The sequence below is a fragment of the Syngnathoides biaculeatus genome, chromosome 12 (genome assembly GCF_019802595.1).
Source record: "Syngnathoides biaculeatus isolate LvHL_M chromosome 12, ASM1980259v1, whole genome shotgun sequence".
Classification (NCBI taxonomy): domain Eukaryota; kingdom Metazoa; phylum Chordata; class Actinopteri; order Syngnathiformes; family Syngnathidae; genus Syngnathoides; species Syngnathoides biaculeatus.
Genome location: NC_084651.1, coordinates 5,544,699 through 5,568,058, shown reverse-complemented (window position 1 = coordinate 5,568,058; position 23,360 = coordinate 5,544,699). Strand labels below are relative to the sequence as shown.

At 45.1% G+C, this 23,360-nt stretch overlaps 1 protein-coding gene and 1 long non-coding RNA gene across 2 annotated transcripts in view; one reads left to right on the top strand and one right to left on the bottom strand.

Moving 5' to 3' along the window:
* LOC133509551 (protocadherin-15-like) overlaps positions 1 to 23,360 on the bottom strand; it is a 284,180-nt gene that overhangs the window by 3,887 nt on the left and 256,933 nt on the right. Inside the window, exons 28-37 of the mRNA XM_061836682.1 lie at positions 20,593 to 20,808; positions 19,179 to 19,267; positions 16,509 to 16,685; positions 14,814 to 15,032; positions 12,810 to 12,818; positions 12,288 to 12,407; positions 3,829 to 3,850; positions 1,922 to 1,960; positions 1,702 to 1,775; positions 612 to 726 (exon numbers count right to left, since the gene is read on the bottom strand). Coding sequence (XP_061692666.1) covers positions 612 to 726; positions 1,702 to 1,775; positions 1,922 to 1,960; positions 3,829 to 3,850; positions 12,288 to 12,407; positions 12,810 to 12,818; positions 14,814 to 15,032; positions 16,509 to 16,685; positions 19,179 to 19,267; positions 20,593 to 20,808 — 1,080 coding nt within the window. The remainder of the gene's footprint in view (positions 1 to 611; positions 727 to 1,701; positions 1,776 to 1,921; positions 1,961 to 3,828; positions 3,851 to 12,287; positions 12,408 to 12,809; positions 12,819 to 14,813; positions 15,033 to 16,508; positions 16,686 to 19,178; positions 19,268 to 20,592; positions 20,809 to 23,360) is intronic.
* Positions 6,720 to 20,747, top strand: LOC133509553 (uncharacterized). Its single transcript, XR_009797379.1, has 5 exons — positions 6,720 to 7,383; positions 14,787 to 14,983; positions 18,223 to 18,308; positions 19,124 to 19,297; positions 20,617 to 20,747. It is a non-coding gene; the product is annotated as an uncharacterized LOC133509553 (long non-coding RNA).

The following is a 23,360-nucleotide window of genomic DNA, read 5'->3' as shown; positions in this document are numbered from 1 at the left end:
TTTTCTTCAAAACTTTGCCAAGCTGGCTGCGAGCGCTCGACTTGCTGTCGACGGGTCCCCCGGGCGACGACGGCCCATCACTCAGGCCCTCCAGACTGTCAATACGGCGAGCCGACATCAGTTTGGCATAATTCTTATCTTTTTTCTTCACGCTGAACATCTTGAACATTTTGGCTTTCTTCCATGGAGATGGGCCAGGGGCAACAGAAGCCTGCTCTCCCCTCTTGCTGGCAGCCAGGAGTTTGCTGAGTTTGATGACAGATTTGAGCTTCTTGGCAGCCTTGGAAGGCTCAGCGTCCGCGTCCGGTTCAGCCTGCTCGATTCTCTCGTCGACCGTAAACGCGACCCTCTTTGGTGGACCTCGGCCGCTCGCACTGCCACGGCCCCTGCCTCGGCCTCTCCCCTAAGACGGTGATATTCAGTTCTTTCAGTAAACGGAGATATTCATTTCATTCAGTATCTTATGGTCCTGATTACGCTGTGACGCTGGACTTGCATAGACTGCATGGAGGTAGCTCGTTCAATAATAAATCAGACAATGTATTATGGCAATACTTGACATTTTTATGATCCCGCAGCGCATGAAATACACATTTCAGAAGAGGCGGTACCTCGGGGCCATGCGGACTGTAGTAATAACCCTCATCTTCCATAATCACCTCTCCATATTCATCATACTTGGGCGCTATCAACCTCCTCCGACTGCCATACTGAGGGAGGTCGTACCTTGGAAGCAGAGTGACGCAAAACAGGAAGTACGTGTCATTTTGTGCAATGGCCGAGGACCTTTTACAAGACAGTCAGAAGCACATTTGCTTGCGGTTGTAACGAGAATAATAAAAAAACTAAAAATGAAATCAGAAGAATGCGAACAAGTGGGAACCACCGTCTGACGGTAAAGTCATTTCTAAGAGCCCGTTAAACACTTGGGGATGAAAACCACACTCTTTTATTCCATGCTCCTTTTATAAGTTACCTTTACATACCTAGTCGTGTTGCAGTTTTTGCAGTTGCATAATTGTTTGTGAAGTTTTTATCTAAATGGAATCAAAAGAGAAGATTTAAACCCGCTTTCTCTTAGCAAGGTGCCAAACGTGACCTGGAAAATGTGGACAGGCTACAACATATTAGTATTTTGTATAATTTGGGAATTAGTTGAAGACTTCAGATTCGCAAACGTCACCTACCGAACGTGTGGCAGAGACTCCGAGGATTCGGACCGTCGGATGAAAAAGCTCAAGAAGTGGAAGTGTGCCCCGCAAATAAAATACAGATCAAAAGGTATGTGGCCCCATGGAGGCTATACTCATTAGCCACGAAAAGCGAGCCATCTGGATGCCTTTGAGCATCCCTTTTCCTTTTCATTGAGCAATGTGAAATTCCTTTTGAATGGTACACATAAATACGGTGGCTTTTCAAATAAGCGCACTTGTTGGAGAAAGCCTTAACCAAGGTCAATGCGTCATTGGTTGCAATTTGAAGGCCATTTTCCTCAGTAATAGCTTGTGACTTCTTAGAAGAGTCTCCGCGTTATCGTCTGCAATTCTTTTCAAGGTCAGTTTTTGCACATTTCACTTCTTACTTAATCTCGACGGGCCCTCCGAGTTAAGCCCTGATTAGTTTGCTTACAATGAGGCAAAAAGAGAAATCAGTTCCGCTTGTGCCGAGAAATGAAGACGACCGGCAGGTCCGCGTGCTCACCCTTGATCGTGATTATAGTAGTCCTGCGCGTAGTATTCTTGGCCGGGGTCGATGCCGGACTCCATGGAGAGTTCCTGCGTTTGAGGGAGACGGTGATAAATTCGAAAGTGTGAGGAAGGAGAGCGGAGGAAGGCGTGCAAGATGCGAACAGAGCAGATTGAAGTAACGGACGGGGAAGTTAAAGATGACGAGGCGAGGTGAAAAAATGCAACGTTTCTACCTCGGGTCTTAGCAGAGATGGTCTCAGCAGTTGCTGATGCTGTCGGTGATTTAGTGCAGAGGAGGAGGAAGAAGAAGGAGGGAGGAAGAGGAGAAGAGTGTAATGTTTAAAGTGGGGGAAAAAGAAGACCTCGCTTGTTCGTTGCAAAGTCTTTGTTAGAATATGTGGGGATGAAAACAATGAGAGGCGGAGGACGAGGACAGAAATCAACGTGTTCAAATTGGTTGACCAAGTGGGCATTGTAATAATGATTTGTCATAATCAATTTAAGGTTGGAAATAAAGTAATAATTTGTGACTGGACTCACTGAAAATAGATTTTTCATGTATCTGGACTTCACCTGAGGTTTATTTTTTTTTCCTTTTTTATTCTTTTTTATTACATGAACTCCCGTCATTTGGAAAAAAAAAAAGGATAGTTTCACTTCCATCCACCATTTTCTTAGCTGCTTATCCTCAAGAAGGTCGGAGGAGTGCTGGAGCCTATCCCAGCTGTCAACGGGCAGGAGACGGGGTACACCCTGAGCGGGTCGCCAGCCAATCGCAGGGCACATCGAGACAAACAGCCGCACTCACAATCACACCTAGGGGCAATTTACAGTGCCCAATTAATGTCAATTAATGGAGTGCCCGGAGAAAACCCACGTAGGCCCGGGAAGAACATGCAAATTCCACACAGGGGGGTCCGGGAACGAACCCGGGACCTCAGAACTGTGAGGCCAATGCTTTACCATCTGAGGCACCGTTTTTTTTTTTTTAACAATATGTTAGTTTATTCAACTTTCATGGATGACATTATGATGTGAAATATGAAGTACTCTAAATAGAGGTCAAGTCAATTGTGTGTGGGGATATTCATCAATTGTAAAAAACAGCAATAAAAACAATGAAATTGTTTTTTTGATAGTCCTCAACGTGCGTAGTTTTTTTTTTTTTTGTGACACCTAATGGACGTATTACATGCATGACAAAGAAGCTCTTTTTTTTCCAAACATTTGATAGTTTTATGTTTTGATATGACAGTGGTGAACTCATATTGCAGTGAATGTTGATAAAGGTTTAATAAGGGAGGAAGGTTTTAACCATGATTATGTTTCAAAATGTGCCGTGGAAATGATTACAGTAATTTCCGGCCTATAAGCCACGACTTTTTCTTCACACGCTTTCAACCCTGCGGTTTATGCGGTGATGCGGTTAATTTGTGCATTTTTTTTCCAACGCCTGCAAGGGGGCACTCGAGTGGAAAAGGTAAGTGTGAGAGTGGTGGAATATATGTGCCGAGGAAGTGACTTTTACCGGACCGACCCTGTTAGCTCTGCGCTAGCGTATTGCTGCCGTGTCTCAGTGATTTTTACCGGTATGTTTTTTTTTTTTTTTAAAACCGGCCCTGTTAGCGGAGCGTTAGCGTAAGCGTTAGCGCGGCGCCACCAGTGTGAAACTCTCTGCGGACCGTCTTTCTTTGTAAATATCTCGTGTTTCAATGTGGATTTCTATTTGGGCACTTGCAGCTTTTACACGGCTGCGGCGTATGTATGTACCAAATGGTATTTCCTTTACAAATGTACGGGGTGAGGTTTATAAACAGGTGCGCTCTGTAGGCCGGGATTACAGTATGTTCAACCTCGGAGGTCGTGCTGTATTTTATAGCTTATTTAAGATACGCTGGGAAAACTTTTATATAGTAATTGTCAGTATTTGTTGGCCAAATATTTTACAACAGAGAACATAAAATTAAAGTAGAGCTCGTTTGAATTTTGACAGGATTGCGGCATTACAGAAAAATCTATAAATGGCGGTATTTCATTGAAAGCAGCTCGTCTTGCGCGTGTTCAAGATTTCCCATCTTAGGAGGTGCAGATAAGAATGATGGGATGAAACGTGTACACGTCGCGAGATGCGCCTACTCACCTGCCTGCCGTAGCCTCGCCTCCTGCGTGCCGCAAGAAAAGAAGGAAAAGGGACAAACAATGACTACGGAACGTCTCGGCCACGTCGCAGAAATGAAACGTTTGGTCGGCATCAGCGGCGGTGAGGAAATTGCTTCTTTCTTTAACGTTGCGTTTTCGAATCTACAATTACAATGTTGCGATATTTCGGAAGAGATAGCCCTGGCCTTTGTGTTATCGCATTGGTTTGGTTTGACCCCCCCCCCCCTCTCCTGCTTCTGGTTTATCATATTCAAAAAAGAGCAAAAAAAAAATTGCACCAATGAATGCACATATCAAAGAGTGTGGGTAGAATTTGAGGGGTGGGGCCTGGGGGGGAAAGTCTGCACAGGCTTTCCTAGATAATCTCCAGGCAGATATTAAAAGACAGTCGCGTTTCAGGGAGGAATGATAACTCAAACAAAGTTAATAAAAGTGTCCTCGGTTATCGCGGCGCACATATTGCGGAGCATCCTTTCGACAGACAGCGACGCACTTTTGTGTTTTGGGCTAAAATGAAGCCTGTAAATCTTCAAATCCATCAAAAGGCCGCCGGCAGCTACAACGCATCCGCAGCGCATTCATTAGAAGTCGATGGGAAACGGGCGGCGAAATGGAGCCGCGGAGGCCTCCGGGGGCCACCGGCGCACAAGTCCGACTTGTCACATAAATATTGACGATTCCACCGGCGTGCCGATATATGACCTGACGATTTGGGGGCGGGGTGGGGGGGGGGGGGGGGTTGGGGGTCGTACGGGGAGTTGTAAAGTGTTGTGAAGGGCAGGCCGACGAGCGGCCCGGCTGCGGCTACGCCTCCCGGGCAGGGATGGAGATGGAAGTGGGCTCTGACGGATGACCTGTTGGCTTTGCTGCCGGCTTCTGCTATACTTCACAAAGCTTGTGCAAAGAAAATGCCGCAGCCGATTGGAAGCCAGGGACCTTGATGGCTGACGTGATGAAGTTGTACGGAGTGGAGGCTTCAGAAATACTGTATATTCTCTAATGGCTGACCTTGCACTCAGCTTCATTTATAGAACTGCGCTACGGTCTTGTGGCAAGAACAAAACCGGACAGATGTGCGATCTTTCCTCAAATAGTCTCTTTGCGAACAGACACAGTGTCTCATTTAGTCATGTGCATCATCCAACTGAACAATTGAACGTCCATCCATCAATTTTCTGGGCAACTTATCCTCATAAGGGTTGCAGGAGTGCTGTAGCCTATCGGGCAGGAGGCGGATTACACCTTGAACTGGTTGCCAGCCAATCGCAGGGCACATGGAGACAGACAACAGTCACACAATCATTTACACCTTGGGGCAATTTAGAGTCTTCAATGAATGCATGTTTTTGGGATGTGGGAGGAAGCCGGAGTGCCAGGAGAAAACCCGCGCAGGCACGGGGAGAACATGTAAACTCCACACAAACGGGGCCGGCGTGACGGTCTGAGCGCTCCCGGTGCTGGAAAGTCTTCTTGTGATTTACGTGCTTATATTTTGTAAACTTCCGGCCAGACTGAAACGTCCCCATCCATGCTTCAAACGTGTGCCATCCGAGAACTTGTCGCCGAGTGTTCATGTTCGCTATTGTCACGTGTGTGAGATGTTTCAAGGAGTGCCTATATAAGGACGAGAAATACCACTGCGCCGGGAAACTGCGTTGCTTGGAACAATAAGTACACGGGCGCCGGCTGCCTTTCGTTTTTGGACCGGCTGGAACTTTCCCTAACTTGAACCGCTGGGACTAACATTTGCTTGTTTGGGAACACCCGTTCAACATTGGTGACTGTTCGCCGTTGCGGCTCAGCTCCTCTGTTCTTCAACGCCTATTTTGTGTTAGCCATTTTGTCGTGTTTGTGTTGTGTTGATGTTCGTGAGATTCAATTTGTCAGAAATGCAAAAAATTGTTGACATTTGTCGCATTTTGCTGGTTTGAACAAACGAGGTGTTAATCTAAATTCACACGTAACACTACGGACGTCTCAGAAAGACGAACACAGCAAACGTACGTAAATGTGTAAAGATATATATATATTTTTTTACTTAACTTTTGTTTTAAGGTTAGGATATAACGCATGTTAGCTCGATCTATGTAGAAGAAGGGAAACTATCGTCGGGTACGTACCCAGAGTTCCCCTGTTCGTAACGCATGCGCATTCATCACGAGGAGACTTTTTCAGCACGGGGGAGCGCTCAGACCGTTCAACTCCGCTCCTCAGAAAAGTGAGGCCAACGCTCTAATCAGTTGCTCCGCCCTGCCGCCCCGACACATCACGTGAAAAATAAATCGACGAATCCGCGTGTCTCCTTGCGCTACATTTTCATGGTTTACGCTTGCCTTGTCTCAGGCTACTGTGGAGAAAAAGCGGAGAGCTGTGAGAAAACGCAGGTGCACCGGCCGGGCGTGGATGCACAGGTGAGAAATTTGAAAGTGTCAAAAGATTCGCCGCACGCTCACAATGCTGATGAGATAAAATCAGGTGCTCAAAACAGCATTTTCTGGTAATGGGAGTTGTATGTGAATATACTCATGGCCTCTTTTGCATGTTTCGGTACATTTGCTGACATAAAACTCAGTCAGCATTTAGTGCCTGATGGTATGGGCGGCTAATCACGAAAGGTAATTGGTAATAACGCAATTGGGCCTTTGCTGACTTGAATGCAAAAATCATTGGATAATTGATCCCCATTATGATTCAACTGGAAAAAATAAATATTCCGAATTGTTGAATGAGTGGGGATAAATTTACAATAAGTGTTTTGGAGTTGTCTCTCACCTCCCAAGCCAGAAAGTATAAATAAAAAAAGATTAAAAAAAAATAAATCACAAAATTGAAATAATAAATCATTGAGTAGGTTAATCCACAGTACACATGTACTAAAATAGCAGAACTGAAGCATGTAAACAGCCTAGCAGATGAATTTTAGTGTGAAATCTTCTTCCTGGATGTTGTAAATCTTAAAAAGTCACCAAGCTCCTCAAGTGACCATGATAGAAATGTTTACTTTCGTTTTTCCTGTAGCGATGCTCCAACAACCAGATCCTGAAGAACTGGAGAATCACGATGCAGAGCGCAGAACTTCAGAAGTGCCCCGGGCAAGGCCACAATGTGAGCAGAAGGGTTTGTCCATTGATATGTGGCATACACAATGATAATAAATGACTTTATGGGATTTACAGTTCAGTTCATCTAAATTTTATGGACTCATCCTTCAAAAAAATTGCACCCCATTATTCTCAAATGTTTTTCTTTCTTTTCTTTTGGGTAGTCTTGCTCACTGTTCGTCTGTCCCGCTGCGTGATAGGTTCAAATGGCCACGGTGAAAACAGCATCAAAATAACAGCTAGCGGGGGTTTAAGCCTTTGTAGCGTCGGAAGCGAAGGCCCCGCGATTGCGGAGCTGCAGCAAAGGAGTTGACACGGCGAGAGACGATCCCGAGACGAGGAAGAAGGGGGCAAGGGGGACTGTCTACGTGGGAAGAAATAGGAAGCGGATAAACGGACACATGGAGGGCGAGAGAAAGCGACAGAGAGAGAAGGTAACTGTACTTGTACTCTCCGCTCAGGGATTGATTGGTTCTGTAATTAGCCTTTTCAAGTGTTGTGCACAACATCGGAGTGACTACTTTATCACGCGGGCAGGAACTCTGCAGACGCGCGAATCGACAGTCTCCAGAGGTCGCCTCATTCAGGATCAGCCCGACAGGGGAACCGGCCGGCGTGATTCTATCGGGCGCCGCGATACGAGCCTTTGCCGACGGCCTCTCTCGGTCCAGGGTGCTGTCGGTCTGCTCGTGAGGAGTTCTGGACGCGGTTTGGAGATCCCTTCGGTTGTGGTTAAATCACGGAAAAGTCACTTTTCCAAGAAACAAATAATACTGGCCCCTTGATAACTGCCGTCTGTTGAGCGTTTTGTTTTTCCTCGCAAAACTGCGTCTTACATCCATGATGTGAAGACAGGCAGTTGATATTGGAACGATTATCAGAAAATAACTTCTTCCATGACGTATTGCATGTATTTAGAGTTACGTACCAATAATACCATCCGTAGCTACATCTTGAATATTTTAGGCTTTGAATCCAAGAAATGCCTTTAGGAAATGCTCGAGAGTTATGTGTAATTCCTGGATCGTTAGAAGAAATCGAATGAAATAATTATATTCCCTTCTGGCTAATTTCAGCAGACAGGAACTGCGTTCTCATCTGGAATCATCGTGATTATCCAGCTCTAGTCTTCATAGAGAAAAAAGAAAAGTACAAAATGGATATTTCTAGTTTAAAGGTGGAAGAATGGTTGTTTAATCTTGTCTCCAAACTCTATGCACATATATTTGTGACACTTTGCACCACGTTTCCAACTCCTCCGCAGTCAGCTTTTGGCTCATAGGCACAATACAAAACTTCACACAAACTACACGCCCCCCTTTTTATGCAGAACGGCAAGCGGAATATGAAAGCTTAAAGCTCTAATTCAAAAACTGCAATTTAAGTGAAGACAACTGTTATAAACTTTTATAGAGCAAAGCAGGCCTATAAAAGCAAAGTACAATCAATATGGCAAAGCTGAGTACACTTTCTTTGGCAGATGGCGGCTTTCAAGAACAATACAGCAGGTAAAAAAAAAAAAAAAAAAGGCTCTGTGAGCAACCTACGCAATCAAAAACGCTGACTCGGTGGAAAACTAACAGTCGTGCAAAAATTCAGAAAGGGAAACAGAGAAGAGAAAAACAAAGAGCGGAAGTATAAAAATTCAAAACAGTGAACGTCAGAAGACTGTGGTTTGAGAGGAAGAGGGCTCGCTGAGCTCGGTGGCGTCTGAGCAGCGAAGCTCGGCCGCCACATTTGGTTGGCTTTCTTCGCTTTGAGCGTGGTTCACGCTTGAGCAGATTTGGACCGCAGAGCTGCGAGTGTTGGGCTTTGGCGTGCTCTGCTCGCCGCTGAGATCACAGTCTTGCAGTTTGTTAGCACCCTCCGATTCCTCAGACAATTGTGGTTTCTTGCTAAATTTGGGCACCTTGCAGTTTTTGTCGACTTGGCTGTACAGGTTGGCAACAGACCTCTCTATGTCGGCGAGATTCTGGAGGTTTTTAAGGATCCCTTTAAGCTCACGCTTCCCTGTCTCGGCCCGCGACGCGATGACGGGAGATTGGATTTTGCGTTCTGAGACGGGTCGAAGCGAGGATACGGGCGGCAAAGACGTTGGGACGAACTGGACAACTGGGCGAATCTGGTCGATGGAAGGTGATGGTGGGGGAGGCAGTGGCGGCGGAGGTGGGGGGACGACGTGTTTCTGTCTGGGGGAAGGAGGACAGGCCTGATCGGTACTGTTATGTTTCTGAATGTTTGGGGGCGACGGTGGAAAGGACGGTGGATCGGGGCTTGGGGAGGAGGAGGGTGAGGGAGGAGAGGGTCTCCGCACTGGAACAGGAGGTGGCGGATTTTCTGGTGGGTCGGGTATGATCTCCACGTGTATCTGACACGGCTGCACCGTCATGTAGTTGGAGATGCTAGAGCTGAACTTCCTGAGGCCAGGTGGAGGCGATTTTTGGTTAGGCAGGGGCCACGACTCGTCTCCCTGGGTGACGATAATATTTGGGGTTATATCCCTGCCGAAAGATGACGGGTAGTCCATAATGGACAGGAGGGTGTCTGAGGAAACTTCTAGAACATCAGTGCTGTCTTGGTCTCTGACAAGTATCGGGGAGGGTGCGCCCTGCGTGCTCTGCATGAGGGTTCGCTCCAGTAGGGCCTGCTGCTCAAACTGCCTGGCTTGCTCACGGACTGACATTTTGGTTTCGGAGCTGCCACTCAGCGGATGAACGCCAAAACCCTGCGTTTGCTGCCCGTGTCTCACGGCTGCTTGGAGGATCTGCAGCTCCCAGTCGGATGGATCCATGAGACCTTGCCTCCGAGGAGCCTCGTCGGCTTCTGCGTGAATGCGAGCCGGCATCGTCCAGGCGCACCGTGACCATTCAGAATAAGGAGCGGAAAAAGGGAAATGATTTTGTGGGAGACGTTTCCCTCCGGTGTGGAGGTCAGGGCTGTCGAGATGAGTGTTGTCATTGTAGACGGGATTGTGGGTGGTGAGCGGTCTGCGGTCAGAGAGGAAGGTCACGTTGCTCTCCGACTTGGGCAAGTTGACATGCAGGGCTCCGTTCCTGTGAGCTGCGAGGGCGCGACAGGCAAAGGCACTAAGAATCCTTTGGTGGTCGGCCTCCTCAATGACAGACTTTTTAGTCCTGGTCCGGAAAGGGTGGTGAAGAAAAAGGGGAAAAAAAGACTTGAAAACAAGTGAAAGAACTGCTTTCGGGGAGGGAAAAGCTTCGGAGAAAGGGGGAAGGAAAAAGCTAATGCGTGATTCCAGGGTGGCTAGGTAAGACTGCGACTATAAAATAGCTATTAAAGTTGTCAAATGAAAAAAAAAAAAATAATAAAAAAAACAATGAAAGGGAAATTGAGTAAAAGTGGTTAAGATAATTCTTAAATTCTAAAACTTAGAGTAGTTGTCAAAGATTGTCTACAGTTCATTTCTAAGGTATGTATTATAAACTACAAGCTAAAATCTTGCTTGAACTATGTCTCATACTGTTTTGAATACTTTTAGTTTTACTATTACTTATGGCGCTCATGAATGTATCAAAAGCTGCCACTGGTAACGAATCTTCTTCAAGATTTGAGTGTCTGCTGCAAACACCCACATGATTCCATACTCGAGGGATGCGGCGTCATCTCCCGAAAACGCTGGGAGCTGTGAGGATAGGATGAGATGAAGCAGAGGCTGGAAGGGGAATCATTTGGATTCGTGGGATAAAAGGCCTTCCCCCTTCAGGTCCATGTTAAAAAAAAAAAAGGTCACACTAATCAAAAGCATACCTGAAAGCTATCAGCTACAAGGGGGAATCTATGCGCTTGTGAATTTTTGATGTGGAGATTACTTACTGCAGTCTGAATCCAGAGAGACAGTCGGGGGGGGGGGGGGGGGGGAAAGACATGACGGCAAGGGCAGAAAACACACACAGATGGTAAGACGACCGAGGGAGATACTGGATGTCGCTTCAATAGATATCTTGATGTCTAAAGTCACGTGAGGTAACACGAAGCTGATGTTGCCTCAGGACCGCTGGTGACAGTTGACAGCGTGCTGTGCTCAAAATGCTAGAACAGACTTTTTCCCTTTTCTGTCGCCAAACAATGGACAGCTATACCTTTGCACCAGCCTGCCAACTATCAAGGAACTTCTCACGTCCGCAAGGTTTGCGTCCCGGGGAGCCGAGCAAAACTGTCCAGAGGCGTTGCGACCGAGCTAACGAGCAAAACGTAGGAGTAATGTGAAAACAAACTTGCATTGTACTGTGCCAGCAAATTCAGATGAAGGCTCACCCCTTGCTCTACCAGTATTACACACTCAAAAAACACAATAATAGGTTGGGCCGAAGATCCCTGAGACAAAAATGGTTGTATAATAGCATTCACAAAGGAAATAATGCTCAGTTTTGATTCTTATAGTGGTTGAAGTTAACGGAGGTGTATCACACAGTCTCTGTTTTGGGTAGCTAATACACAAAATGAAAAGACATCGGAGCTGATAATCCCACTAGAAAACTAGTCAGCTATGTTAGAGATTGATAGACCTAGATATATAGAAAGAATTGGGCTATCTAGCACAAAAGCTAACTCCCACGTTAACTGGCTGGTTGGATTGATTGATAGATAACAATAATACCGTAATTTCCGGCCTATAAACCGCAGCTTTTTCCACACGCTTTCAAACCTGCGGGTTAGGCGGTGATGCGGCTAATTTGTGCGTTTTTTCCTAACGGCCGCAAGGGGGCACTCGAGCGGAAAAGGTAAGAGTGAGACCGGTGGAATATATGTGCCGAGGAAAGTGACTTTTACCGGTTCGTGCTACTTTTTTTTAACCGGCCCTGTTAGCGCGGCACTAGCGTTAGCGTCAGTGCTGGCGGTAAACTCTCTGTGTACCGTTTTTCTTTGTAAATATGTGATTTTTACTAGTATGTTTTTTTTAGCTGGCTCTGTTATCGCTTCGCTAGTGTTAGCACGTTGCTAGCATTAGCGTGGCGGCACTGGCATTAAACTCTCAGTGTACCGTCTTTCTTTGTAAATATCTCGTGTTTCAACGTCGGTTTCAATGTGGGCACTCGCGGCTTTTACACAGCTGCGGCGTATGGATGTACCAAATGGTATTTCCTTTACAAATGTACTGGGTGAGGCTTATAACCAGGTGCGCTCTGTAGGCCGTGAATTACGGTTATCTAATATTGCATGAATACTTTTCTGACAATGTGAAACAAAACCTATTATTATAACTTTGTAATAGAGGAATTTGTTTCCGATTTCAACGTAAGAAAAATGGCTAGCAAACAGTCCAGTATTTACTGTGTCACGGGCTAAAGTCTACAAACGGGGGTCAAGGGTGACTCACATGCTGCTGTCCCCGAGCTCTTCGTAGAGGTTGGCCCCCGCAGCGCTGGCGGGTGCTGCCTTGCCTCCGGGCGGCAAAGCCATTTGAATCCTGGCGGTTTTGGCGCACTCTGCCTGTCGCCTGTTTCAACAAAGCATCACCGGTTTGTACTCCACAAAAAAAAAAAAAAAAAAAAAAGGTCATAAGAGCAAACGCCTTAGATATTAAAAGCATATTGTGTGGGCATTAACACAAAATCAAGACACCCAGTTGACAGGTGGAGTTTCCCCTTTAACTCTAATGAGCTTTCACACATGAAAGGAAAGTAATTGGCGAAAATGAAACATTAACCTTCTATCGCAAACACACACACATATTTTGTGTGTACTTTGTGCAACTTCACACAGGCTTCCATTTGAAATAGTTAACGAATTATGAAGAAGAGACAAAATGTACCTCTCACTTGATCCTAGTGCTCCGGAATAAATAAGGTGTGTAATAATAATGTGGGGAATATGAATATGAATGGAAATAATTACTTACTCTTTGAACCTGACGTTGAGGAGGGAGGAAAAGGAGGGAGGAGAAGACAGGGAAGCAGATGGAAAAAAAAGTTAATTATTGTCATGATTTTTATTCATAGTCTTGCTAAAATTCAAAACTGATGAAATCATTTCAAAGGCAATACTGTAATCCTATTTTTTTTAATGAAGACGTGACTCAAAATGCTTTGGTTTAGGGCAAAATGTCAAATATGTAAAATCTGTGCCAATCTCTGGAAATTTCCTTTGTTTTTTTGGGGGGGGTTTTTTCAAACGTTCTTAAATGGCCACATTGTTCAACAAGAACTTTCTTGATCTTGAGCGAGGTGAAACAAATGAAATCGTTTTACATGCGTCATGCTGCTAATCACACGGTCCATGTATCTTCTTCTTTTCCTTTCGGCTTGTCCCGTTAGGGGTCGCCACAGCGTGTCATCCATCTGAGCCTATCTTGTGCGTCCTCCTCTCTAACACCCACTGTCTTCATGTCCTCCCTCACAACATCCATCAACCTTTTCTTTGGTCTTCCTCTCTCTCGCTCTTTTGCCTGGCAGCTCCATCCTCAGACTCTCTCGCCTCTCGACAGGTCCAAATCATCGAAGTCTGCTCTCTTGACCCTTGTCTCCTAAACATTCAACTTTGGCTGTCCCTCTTAATGAGCTCATTCCTAATCCTATCCAACCTGCTTACTCCGAGCGAGAACCTCAACATCTTCATTTCTGCTTCCTGTCGTCTCTTCAGTGTCACCGTCTCTAATCCGTACGTCATGGCCGGCCTCGCCACTGTTTTATAAACTTTGCCCTTCATCCTAGCGGGTACTCTTCTGTCACATAGAACACCAGGCCCCTTCCAACAACTGTTCCACCCCGCTTGGACCAGTTTCTCTATTGCTCTGTATTGTTCACCCCAAGTGTTTGAAATCGTCCACCCTCGCTATCTCTTCTCCCTGTCGCTTCATTCCTCCCCCTCCTCCCCTCTCATTCACGCACATATACTCTATTTTACCTCGGCTAATCTTCATTCCACTTCTTTCCAGTGCATGCCTCCATCTTTGTAATTGTTCCTCCACCTGCTCCATGCTTTCACTTCATGGTCCAAGGGGATTCCAGTCTCACCTCATCTGTCAGCCATTACTACCGCAAACAGGAAGGGGCTCAGCGCGGATCCCTGATGCAGTCCCACCTCCACCTTAAATTCTTCTGACACACCTCACCGGTGATCTGCTGACCTCTTACATGTCGTGTACTATTCTAACATATTTCTCGGCCACACCAGACTTCCGCATGCAGTATGGTACATGTGTATACTTGAAAATACATCCGTTGTTTGTATGAAAACGTTTTATTAGTGTTAGCGAGTGTTTTAGTAGAATGTATGCTACCATCTCCCGAGGATGAAGTACACTGTCCAACATTTCAGTTGTATGTACAAGAGCATTTCAGAGCATTTTGTTTGAGCGTTTCCATAATGTGTAAGTGATGCATTTGTGCCTGGGAGGCTTTCAGTAGTGCTGTGTATAAAAGCGACAACGAATTTCATGAGTGAGAGCATTTCAGCGGTGTATGTCAAGGCATTTCGGTAGCGCGTGCGAGAGCATTTATGCTGCGTGTGCGAGCCGAACCAATTTCAGTGGCACGTGCGAGTTTTGCAGTAGCGCATAAATGTTTCAGCTGTATTGTAAATGTGAGTGGGAAAAACTGTAGAATGTTTGTTGTGTGTAGTAATCCTAAAGTATCTCCCTGACCGCCCCTCAAACTACTTAGTCATTGCTATGCGTGGACAACACGCCGTTTTTTTCCAAATGTTATTACGCCGTAACAGGAAAGCTCCAAATCTTGGACTTAGTTGGCATTCCCAAAGATCCAGCAGAGTGCGCAGTCACCATGCATAATGACCAAAAAAAAAAAAAAAAAAAAAAAGCCAACCGTAGCGCAAGAAGGGTTTGATCTGAATGCTGTTGTTATCTTTTATGATGCAGCACAACACTCGTGAGCCTTGTACTCACTGCTTGTACGTGACCATGACGATGAGGATGGCGGGGATGCAGCAGAGGATGATGATGATGGCCAGAGCGAGGAGAGCCCCCTCCGTGTAGCCCACGGCTTGGGCGGCCTTCTTCACGCTCGCCACGATGTCCGGCGAGCGGATCTCCAAGATTCGACCGCCCTCGCCCAGGTAAGGCTGGAACTCCTTGTTGATTTCCAGAACGTTCCCGTCGAGGAATCTGAATTCAAGCACAAGCGGGGAGTCGAAAAGAACATAATCTGGTTAATACTCTTTTCAAACGCAGCGTTCCCGCAATACGCCCACGCTAGAATATGTTGCATGTGTAACACATCTGGAGAACTTCAAAATTAATATGCATCCAACAGCATGACAACAGGGTTACACATGATCAGAAAAACAGGACATTAATGTGAACTCCCAAAGAAAAACTGATCGGAAATGAACCGTTAGCATATAGCGAGACTGCTAGCAATCCATCAGCCTGTTTTGCATACTGCTTTAATATTACAAACCTTACAACTGTGTGCATTATTGTTAGTCAGGACCAGTGACAAAATTTTAAAAAGTAATCAGTGTAGAGATTTAACAAAGTAAGATAACTAGCCATCAAGCTGGTTCGTAAGATAGCTAGCTAACTAGCTTGATTTATTTGAGCGACTTAAGATTCATTATTCGGTAGTGTGACGGTTGCCGGATATATACGTTGTGGTTAAACTTTTCCGGCAATATTCCAGACACAAACAACAACCACAATAAAGCTGACCACAGAGATACATTATTCATTCCACAACTAAATGTTCAACAAAATCTTTTGTTGTACAAATTGTTTCACGGATTTCACGATCTGGGCTCATTTCCCTCTGAGATTGGCACCACTGCCGTTGTAAAATAAAACGAGCTTTTGATTTTACATTGTTCTTCCCAGAGTTATTTGGAAGACTCTCTAATGTGTGACAACAGGGGAGTGGGGGGTGGGGGGGGGGATCATGCTGCCACAACCAATTAGTCTCATTTTGGTTTTCTGAGAGGTGAATAAACTCTCGCAGATAAATGTTATTAACTCACCTGCTGTCTGAAATATTGTAATACAGTCTTCAAGATGATGTAGCCTATTAATTCATGCTATTCTCTGGTGGAAAAGATTTTCATACGTTGAGGTCTTATTTCCGAGGGAGCAAGAAACCTAAACAATACTTCATTTTTATACATTTCAGTTTCTAAGTATTCACTGTATTTGGATTTTTTTGGGTGCGGAACATTAAGAGTGGTACTGCTATATATTGAATTAGCATATGAAATATTAAGAAAGGAACATGTTTAATCACCTTGTCTGCACAGCATTTTGGTGTACTGTGTCCCTCTTATTGTACTGTATGTACTTTTACAGTTAATAAACTGTTTATGATGGTAGCAGGTTGATGCAGGACCAGACTAGTTACATTTAAAATTTTTTTTTTTTTTTTACACTGGAGAAAAAAAGTTTTGAAATTATAACAAATCAGAAGTAAGGTCGACGGAACAGCGGCTGTCGAGGTTTCATGATTTAAAAGTATTTAACAGTGAAAAGCCGTGAAGAGCAGGAATAGCTGTTGCTTAATGTTGTATATTAAAAGAGGCTGTAGGAAGATCAATTGACGAAAATGCAAATCAAAATTAAAAAAAAAAAAAGGTGCAATAATCCCCACGGGCTTACTTGAAGAGCTCCTGGCGTGAAATAGCCCTGTTTGTAAGCGGGTCAATGGCGTACACCATCAGGTCCGACTTGGTGTAGTCCTCCAACTCAAAGCCGTCACCGTGACGACGCGGCCCGATGGCCTCCACAATCACCTTGGCGCCGGGAATTTGATCCTGGACGTGACGCTCCAGGATACTGAAGTGCGACAATGCAATCAAAAAAACAGACACACACACACACACACACACAAAAAAAGCAATTATAAAGGTGATTAGATTCCCATTAGCTTCGGAATCAATTAACCGTTTCTGGCACGGCCAATTCAGCGAGTCTGGCAAAGACCGTGCTGCGATTTGAGCCTTGGCAAAGCCGCTCGCCGATTACCCTTTGCAGACAGGCAGGGAGGGAGGCACACCTCAGCTTGGGGCCTCGCGGTCCACCTTTGCCAACGCTGATAAACAGTATGAGCACTCGGGCTAATGAGCAAATGTGGACGAGCGGCGCCGCCGTTCGTATCTCGCCTCTGCAACGAGCGCGTCGCTCCCGCCGAACGCGTATGAGGGAAGACACGGCGAGGTCTTAAAAATCAACAATTAACACCAATTTGCCTTTAAAATAGCCTCATTAGGCCAAAACAGCGAGTCTCTCGAGGTGCCAAAGGATGCTTCGCGGAATCACTATCATGAATTCATTTGGACGGGGGACAGAAGAGACTGGATGGGACGCACAATTCGGTCATTGACGAAGGCCAACGCTCAGATTATGGATATTTATTTAACAGCTAAAGAAAAGTTCCAGTTAGGCAAGTCAGTGGCGTTACGAGTTATTATTCCGATGACAAATCGATACACGCAGAATTAGGGGCAACCTTAAAACTGAAATAGCTCATATTGCTGCGACAGTGGGAGAGAGTGCAAATCATTTTTTGTGGGGAGGGGAGCGGGGGGTTCTATTTAAACAAGGAAAACAATTAACTGGAAGTCACACTGGAGGGCAAGCACATGTTCCAGAAAATAAAAAAAAAAAAAAAACTGATTGGATAGAGGCGGCGGGTGTGGTGAGGTGCATCCGGTGAAATGTATTTGCGCTCGCTTTCACGTCCTTATTACACAGTAACTTAACCCCTCCCCCTAACAATGATGACGGAAATTCAGGAAACACAATGGTTTTAATTTAAAATGTCATTAGCGGTCATAATTTGGCATCATCGCTGGAAGCGCTGTTGATTCGCTCCAGAAAAGTTTGTCGTCCAACAGCTCTGGGAAGTTGAGGTTATTTGCATGAAAAGCTAAAAGCGAGTTCAGGGGAGTCGTTTTTTTTTTTGTTCAGCAGAGTACATTTTTGCTGGCGATCATTGAATGCACCTCATGCGGCGTCAAAAGCGAAAGGGAATTTTTCCAGATCATTTATGATTGTTTGTAAATGCCATATGGTGACTTTAATGACATTGAGTTTGTATAAATTAGTGTCTACACATGTAATAACATATAATTTTGTGATATTGTGTTATACTGCATAGGCTTGCACGCTAGCTAATCGTATTGGTTTGTTTTTGTTGAACTTTCTACATTCATTTATGTAACATTGTGTACATGCTAAATACATGGTGCGTTATGATCCTCTCCATTTTAGCAGCGTCCCATTTTTCGGACATCATGATTTTCACGCATTATATCCTTCAGTATATTGAAACATTTAAGACTTTTAATCTGAAGCCATAATTTGTTATCAGGAGAGGATAACTCCCTTTCCTTCCTGACCCAACATGGCTACCTCGAGTACACATGGAGCGTTTTCCAAGAGAACAAAGGGAGAAAGGTCAGAGTGCAACCAAGTTTGTCTTCAAAATGCTAATCCATCAGTATTATTAATGCGTAAGTGTCGTTCTACAATAAGAATTGATTAATAAACATATCTCTAGTATGTACTACTTCACAGAACTCATAACTGTCTGCGAGAGGGTACGTCTTTTTTGCCCTTAACTTAACCATAAACGAAAAAGAAGTGTCATTTCCTTGATTGTGGCCTGTTAGGAGACTTTTATCTCAAGAAGGCAAAAAATTGCCACCCTGCCCATGAAAGTATAATTATTTTTTTGTAATTTACAGTCATTAAAAAGCTATTATTTTGTCGCGGATTTTCATTACTTTTGGGAGAGGCTGGGTCGCTATCTTTTATGAATAATCTGGAGTCACCAAATTTTGCAGTCAAAAAAATCTTGTGGCATACCAAAGGAAAAAGAAAATGTCACAAAAATGATATACCATATTCTGAAATAATGCCGACCTCATCTCAGTTTATGAGTATTTCCGGACTATAAGGCGCACCGCAATATAAGGCGCATGGAATAGTCGCTACAGTAGAGGCTGGGGTTACGTTATGGATCCATTAGATGGGCTGCGCTAAAGGCTCAATATTGATCCATATATAAGGCGCACCTGATTATAAGGCGCACCGTCAACTTTTGAGAAAATTAAAGGTTCTTAGGTGCGCCCTATAGTGCGGAAAATACGGTACTTAGTATGAGATCTGGGCCCGTTTAGTTGAACCTGTGCTCCTTGGTGTCCCAAAGATTCTTCGTATCAAATAAATGTTTTTATGCCCAACTAAGAGAAAATCAATAATTTCCACAGATGAGCTTGTGGCAGAGATGGATGGATGGATGGATGGATGGATCTCCTTCCTTACCTTATGAGTTGGTCCTTGTTCTCTTCAACCAAAGTAGGTGGGACGGTTGACACGATAACTTGCATGTCAAGAGCATTGACCACAGACACCTGCCGGTGCAAGACCGAAAGGAAAGTCCCGTAAGTGTCAGAAAAAGACAAAAATGTAATCCTTGTATTAATGCCGCCTGCGAATGGCTGACAACCAGTCCAGAATGTTCCCTGAACTCTCACGTAAAATTAACTTAGATAGCCTGCTAGATGGACGGTATTGATTCCACGTTGTAATTTTTGCAATTCTGGTATCATAATTAAGTGCAACAGTCAGCCTCTGGTGCTCTGAAACCCCAATCTGAATAAATAAATACATAAATAATAGGCGGCACGGTGGCACAGCTGGAAAGCTCACCGTTCTGTAGGACCCGGGTTCGATCCCAGACCCGCCTGTGTGGAGTTTGCATGTTCTCCCCGGGTTTTTGCCGGGCACTCCGGTTTCCTCCCACATCCCATAAACGTGCAACATTCATTGGACACTCTCAATTGCCCCAAGGTGAGATTGTGAGTTGTGAGATGATGAGACCTGTTTGTCTCGATGTGCCCTGCGATTGGCTGGCAACCAATTCAGGGTGTACCCCGCCCCACCCGACAACAGTTGGGATAGGCTCCAGCGCTCCCCGCGACCTTCGTGAGGATAAGCGATTAAGAAAATGGATGATAATATAATGAATAATAATAATAAAAAAAAACATTGTGCTGGTACAATTGGAAGATTTTGGTTGAATCACCACCAAATCACCACTCTCCCTCGCTCAATTTCAAAGCAACGTCCCACAAACTACTGCCGCTCCCCCAACCTTTTTAAGGGGTTGTTAGCCCGATGACTCGGCCCAGAATAAAAAAAAAAAAAATACATCTGGGGAATAATAGCACAAAAGTTGGGCAAAGAAGAGCTTGATGCGGTGTGTGTAATTATTGAAGAAAACTGCAGCCAGAATTGGAAAGAAAAACAGTAGTCAGTACACAGGACAAAAAAACAGGCCGTTTTACCTGCGCCCATCTTTTCATCATGTGCACACAGCCGAGACTGTCCCGCTGAACTGAACGTGAAAAAGTTCGTGGAATGGGCCCGTTTGAACCTTTCAATTATGTGCAGGGCACATTCAGCGCTATACAGCAAGCAATACAGAGATAAAACGAGGCAAGGCCACTTCCAGAAACGATAAGTGAAGGTCGATAAATGCTAACATTAGCTAAAAATCTCAACGCTGTCATAATATTTAAAAAAATATAGAGGCAAAAAAAAAAGTTTCTGCTTCCTATTATGAGAAAAAAAATGTTGAATTTACAACCGGCCTGGCTAAAAGTTGGTAAAATGAGTGGACGTGTTTTATCTCCAATTTTCATCAAATCGTCAATCGTCATTCGACGACGCTCACCACCACGTCGGCGCTGCTGCTCAGACCCTCGCCGTAGTCGTCGGTGGCGATAACCTCGAAGCTGAAGTACGACCTGCGCATGTTTCGAAACATGATGGCCGACTTGATGACGCCGGTGTACGCCTCGATGACGAAGCTGTCCTGGCCCTCCGCCGTCGGCGGGATGATGAGGCGGTACGCCATGGCGCTGAAGTTCCCGGTGTCCTGATCGGTAGCCTAAAGGGAAAAAAAAATGGAAATGATATATATCCGAAGTACAAACTAAGTATTTTCATTCATCCTGATTTGGAATGTACAGTGAAGAAATCCTAGAAATCACACAAATAAATTGTGAAAAAAATCATACATTGTGATTTCTGGATTTTTCTTTTTGGATTCTCTCTCACAGTGGACATGCACCTACGATGAAAATTTCAGACCCCTCCATGATTTCTAAGTGGGACAACTTGCAATATAGCAGGGTGTTCAAATACTTATTTCCTTCACTGTAGTTTCTACTGTTCATTTTGTTTTTTTACAATTTTAATGAACATTTCAAACGAAATTGCAAAGAGTCGTAAAGATCTGGGTTTATGGGCAACTTTTTTCCAACCCTTCATTCCATTTCCTGTACTTTCAAGTTTTATAATTTGGTTGAATAAAAACAAGTAATCAGAAAACTGATCGGAACTGGGGAGACCAAAGAACACTCCCGGAACGGATTGCGTTGGATACGCGAGGGTCCACTGATTCAATGCGCTGAGGAGTTGTGAGGTAGCACCTCTGATAATTAATTACTCTATGTCATGCGGTAATGTCTTAATCTAGGCGGTGACTGCAATACATAAAGAAGAATAAGAAATTTAACTATGGGTCGTTTAAAAGAGCAAAATAAATAAATAAAAGTGATGGAGGACATAATTGCTTGCCCTCCTCCCCGCCACCACGCAGGTGTCGAGGCGATACATTAAGTGGCTGGCGGAACAAGACCAGAACCCGCAGGCTCTTGCGTTATCTCCATCTCGCGGCGTTCCACCTGCATTGTTCTACAGGGACCGGTTGTAATACATTACTAGGAAGTCATTGTTTCGCCTTATGATTAAATTGTCCTCGCGCGTTCTCGACCCCGGTCATTTAAGCAAAGTATGACACCACACACATATACACAGGATTACAAAATATCGTCAAAAGAAGCTCACAATTCATAGGCAGCTCCATTAAGCGAGTCTATCTTCTAAATGTGATGGAAAGTGAAACCGGGTGAAAAACCTCCGAGGCACAAATTCACATCGGCCACCGAGCTCAAACATAGGCATCAATTCTGGGCCGCGTCGCAAGTGACACTGATAAATAGCGGCAATCTCTCCCTCCCCCGCCCTCGCCCCCACCCCCTTGCTATTGATTGACGAGGGGAAGGAGCGAAGGGGACCGCGTGGAAGGCCGCAAACGCGCCAGATAACATTTGCGGAAGGGATGCCAATCGGGCACCGCAGGAGGCGCTACATTTGCTAAATTTGACCGGCGACCTCAACCTTGAGGGGATTACAGTGTCGTGAAAAAGTATTTGCCCCCTATCCCAAATTGGGGTTTTTGCACTTTTGCCCGCTTTAATGACCGAGAATAATCATCGAACAAATATAAATATCAGACCGCATAGTTGTTTGGCGCAGTTTTACGCCGGATCCCCTTCCTGACGCAGCTTACAGCACCTGGCATTCCCAGGGGGTCTCCAATCCAAGTACTAACCAGGGCCAAAACCCGCTTAGCTTCCGAGATCCGACGTTCTCAGGGTAGCGTGGCCGTAAGCCTGATATCAGATCACGCTAACCCTAGTAAAAATAAAATGCAGTTTCTGAATGATTTTGGTGAGGAAAAAAACAAAAGTATTCAAACTTTAAACGGTGTGAACAAATACCGTAATTCTCGGCCTACAGAGCGCACCTGGTGATAAGCCTCGGTACACAGAAAGAGTTTAACGCTAGCGCGGCCGCGGCGGTGCTAACGCTAACGTGGTGCTCTTAATGCTATCGCCGGGGTGCTAACGCTAACTAGCGTGGCAGGTGTGGAAAAAAGACGCGGCTTGTAGGCCGGGAATTATGGTCATTGCAACTATGACTTCATTTTCGCTGACTTTGTGATGATCCTGCCGGTCCTAGTCCTGGCTGTGCACCCCAGCAGTCATCAGGAGGGGCGCCCACCTGCGCCTCATCCCCAGTAACCACCTGCAGTACTTATAGGACCCAGCGGACAGTCTGCCTTTGCCAGATCGTTGCAATCGATGCCTCGTTCCCGCACTTCCTCGACTCTGATCTCGAATCCCGGCGTACCGACCCTTGCCTGTCTCCCGACCTACCCCGTAAGCCTGACGTCATTATCACTGCTGCTCTCATAGACCGCCTGCCTGGTTACCGACTCTGGACTGAATAAAGATATTTCTCGAGTTGTGCATTTGGGTCCCAGTCTGCGTTCTGGTTATGACAGACTATACCAAAGTCTGATTACCTTCAGACCTGCTCAGTCAAGAAATCACTGTCTGGCAAGATGAAGTCGGCCAAAAGATCTCAAAAACTTCCAATCCAAACAAATTCAAGAACAGGTAAGAAGTAAAATCATTGTCTTCTGTCAGAAAGGATTACGAAGCCATTTCTAAGGCTTTCGGACTCCAGACGACCATACCGAGAGTTCTTATTCACGAATGGCGAGAACAAAGAAACAGCGAGGAACCTTCCCAGGAGTGGCTGGTATACAAAAATGACAACAAAAACACATGGACGACTCATCCGACCAAC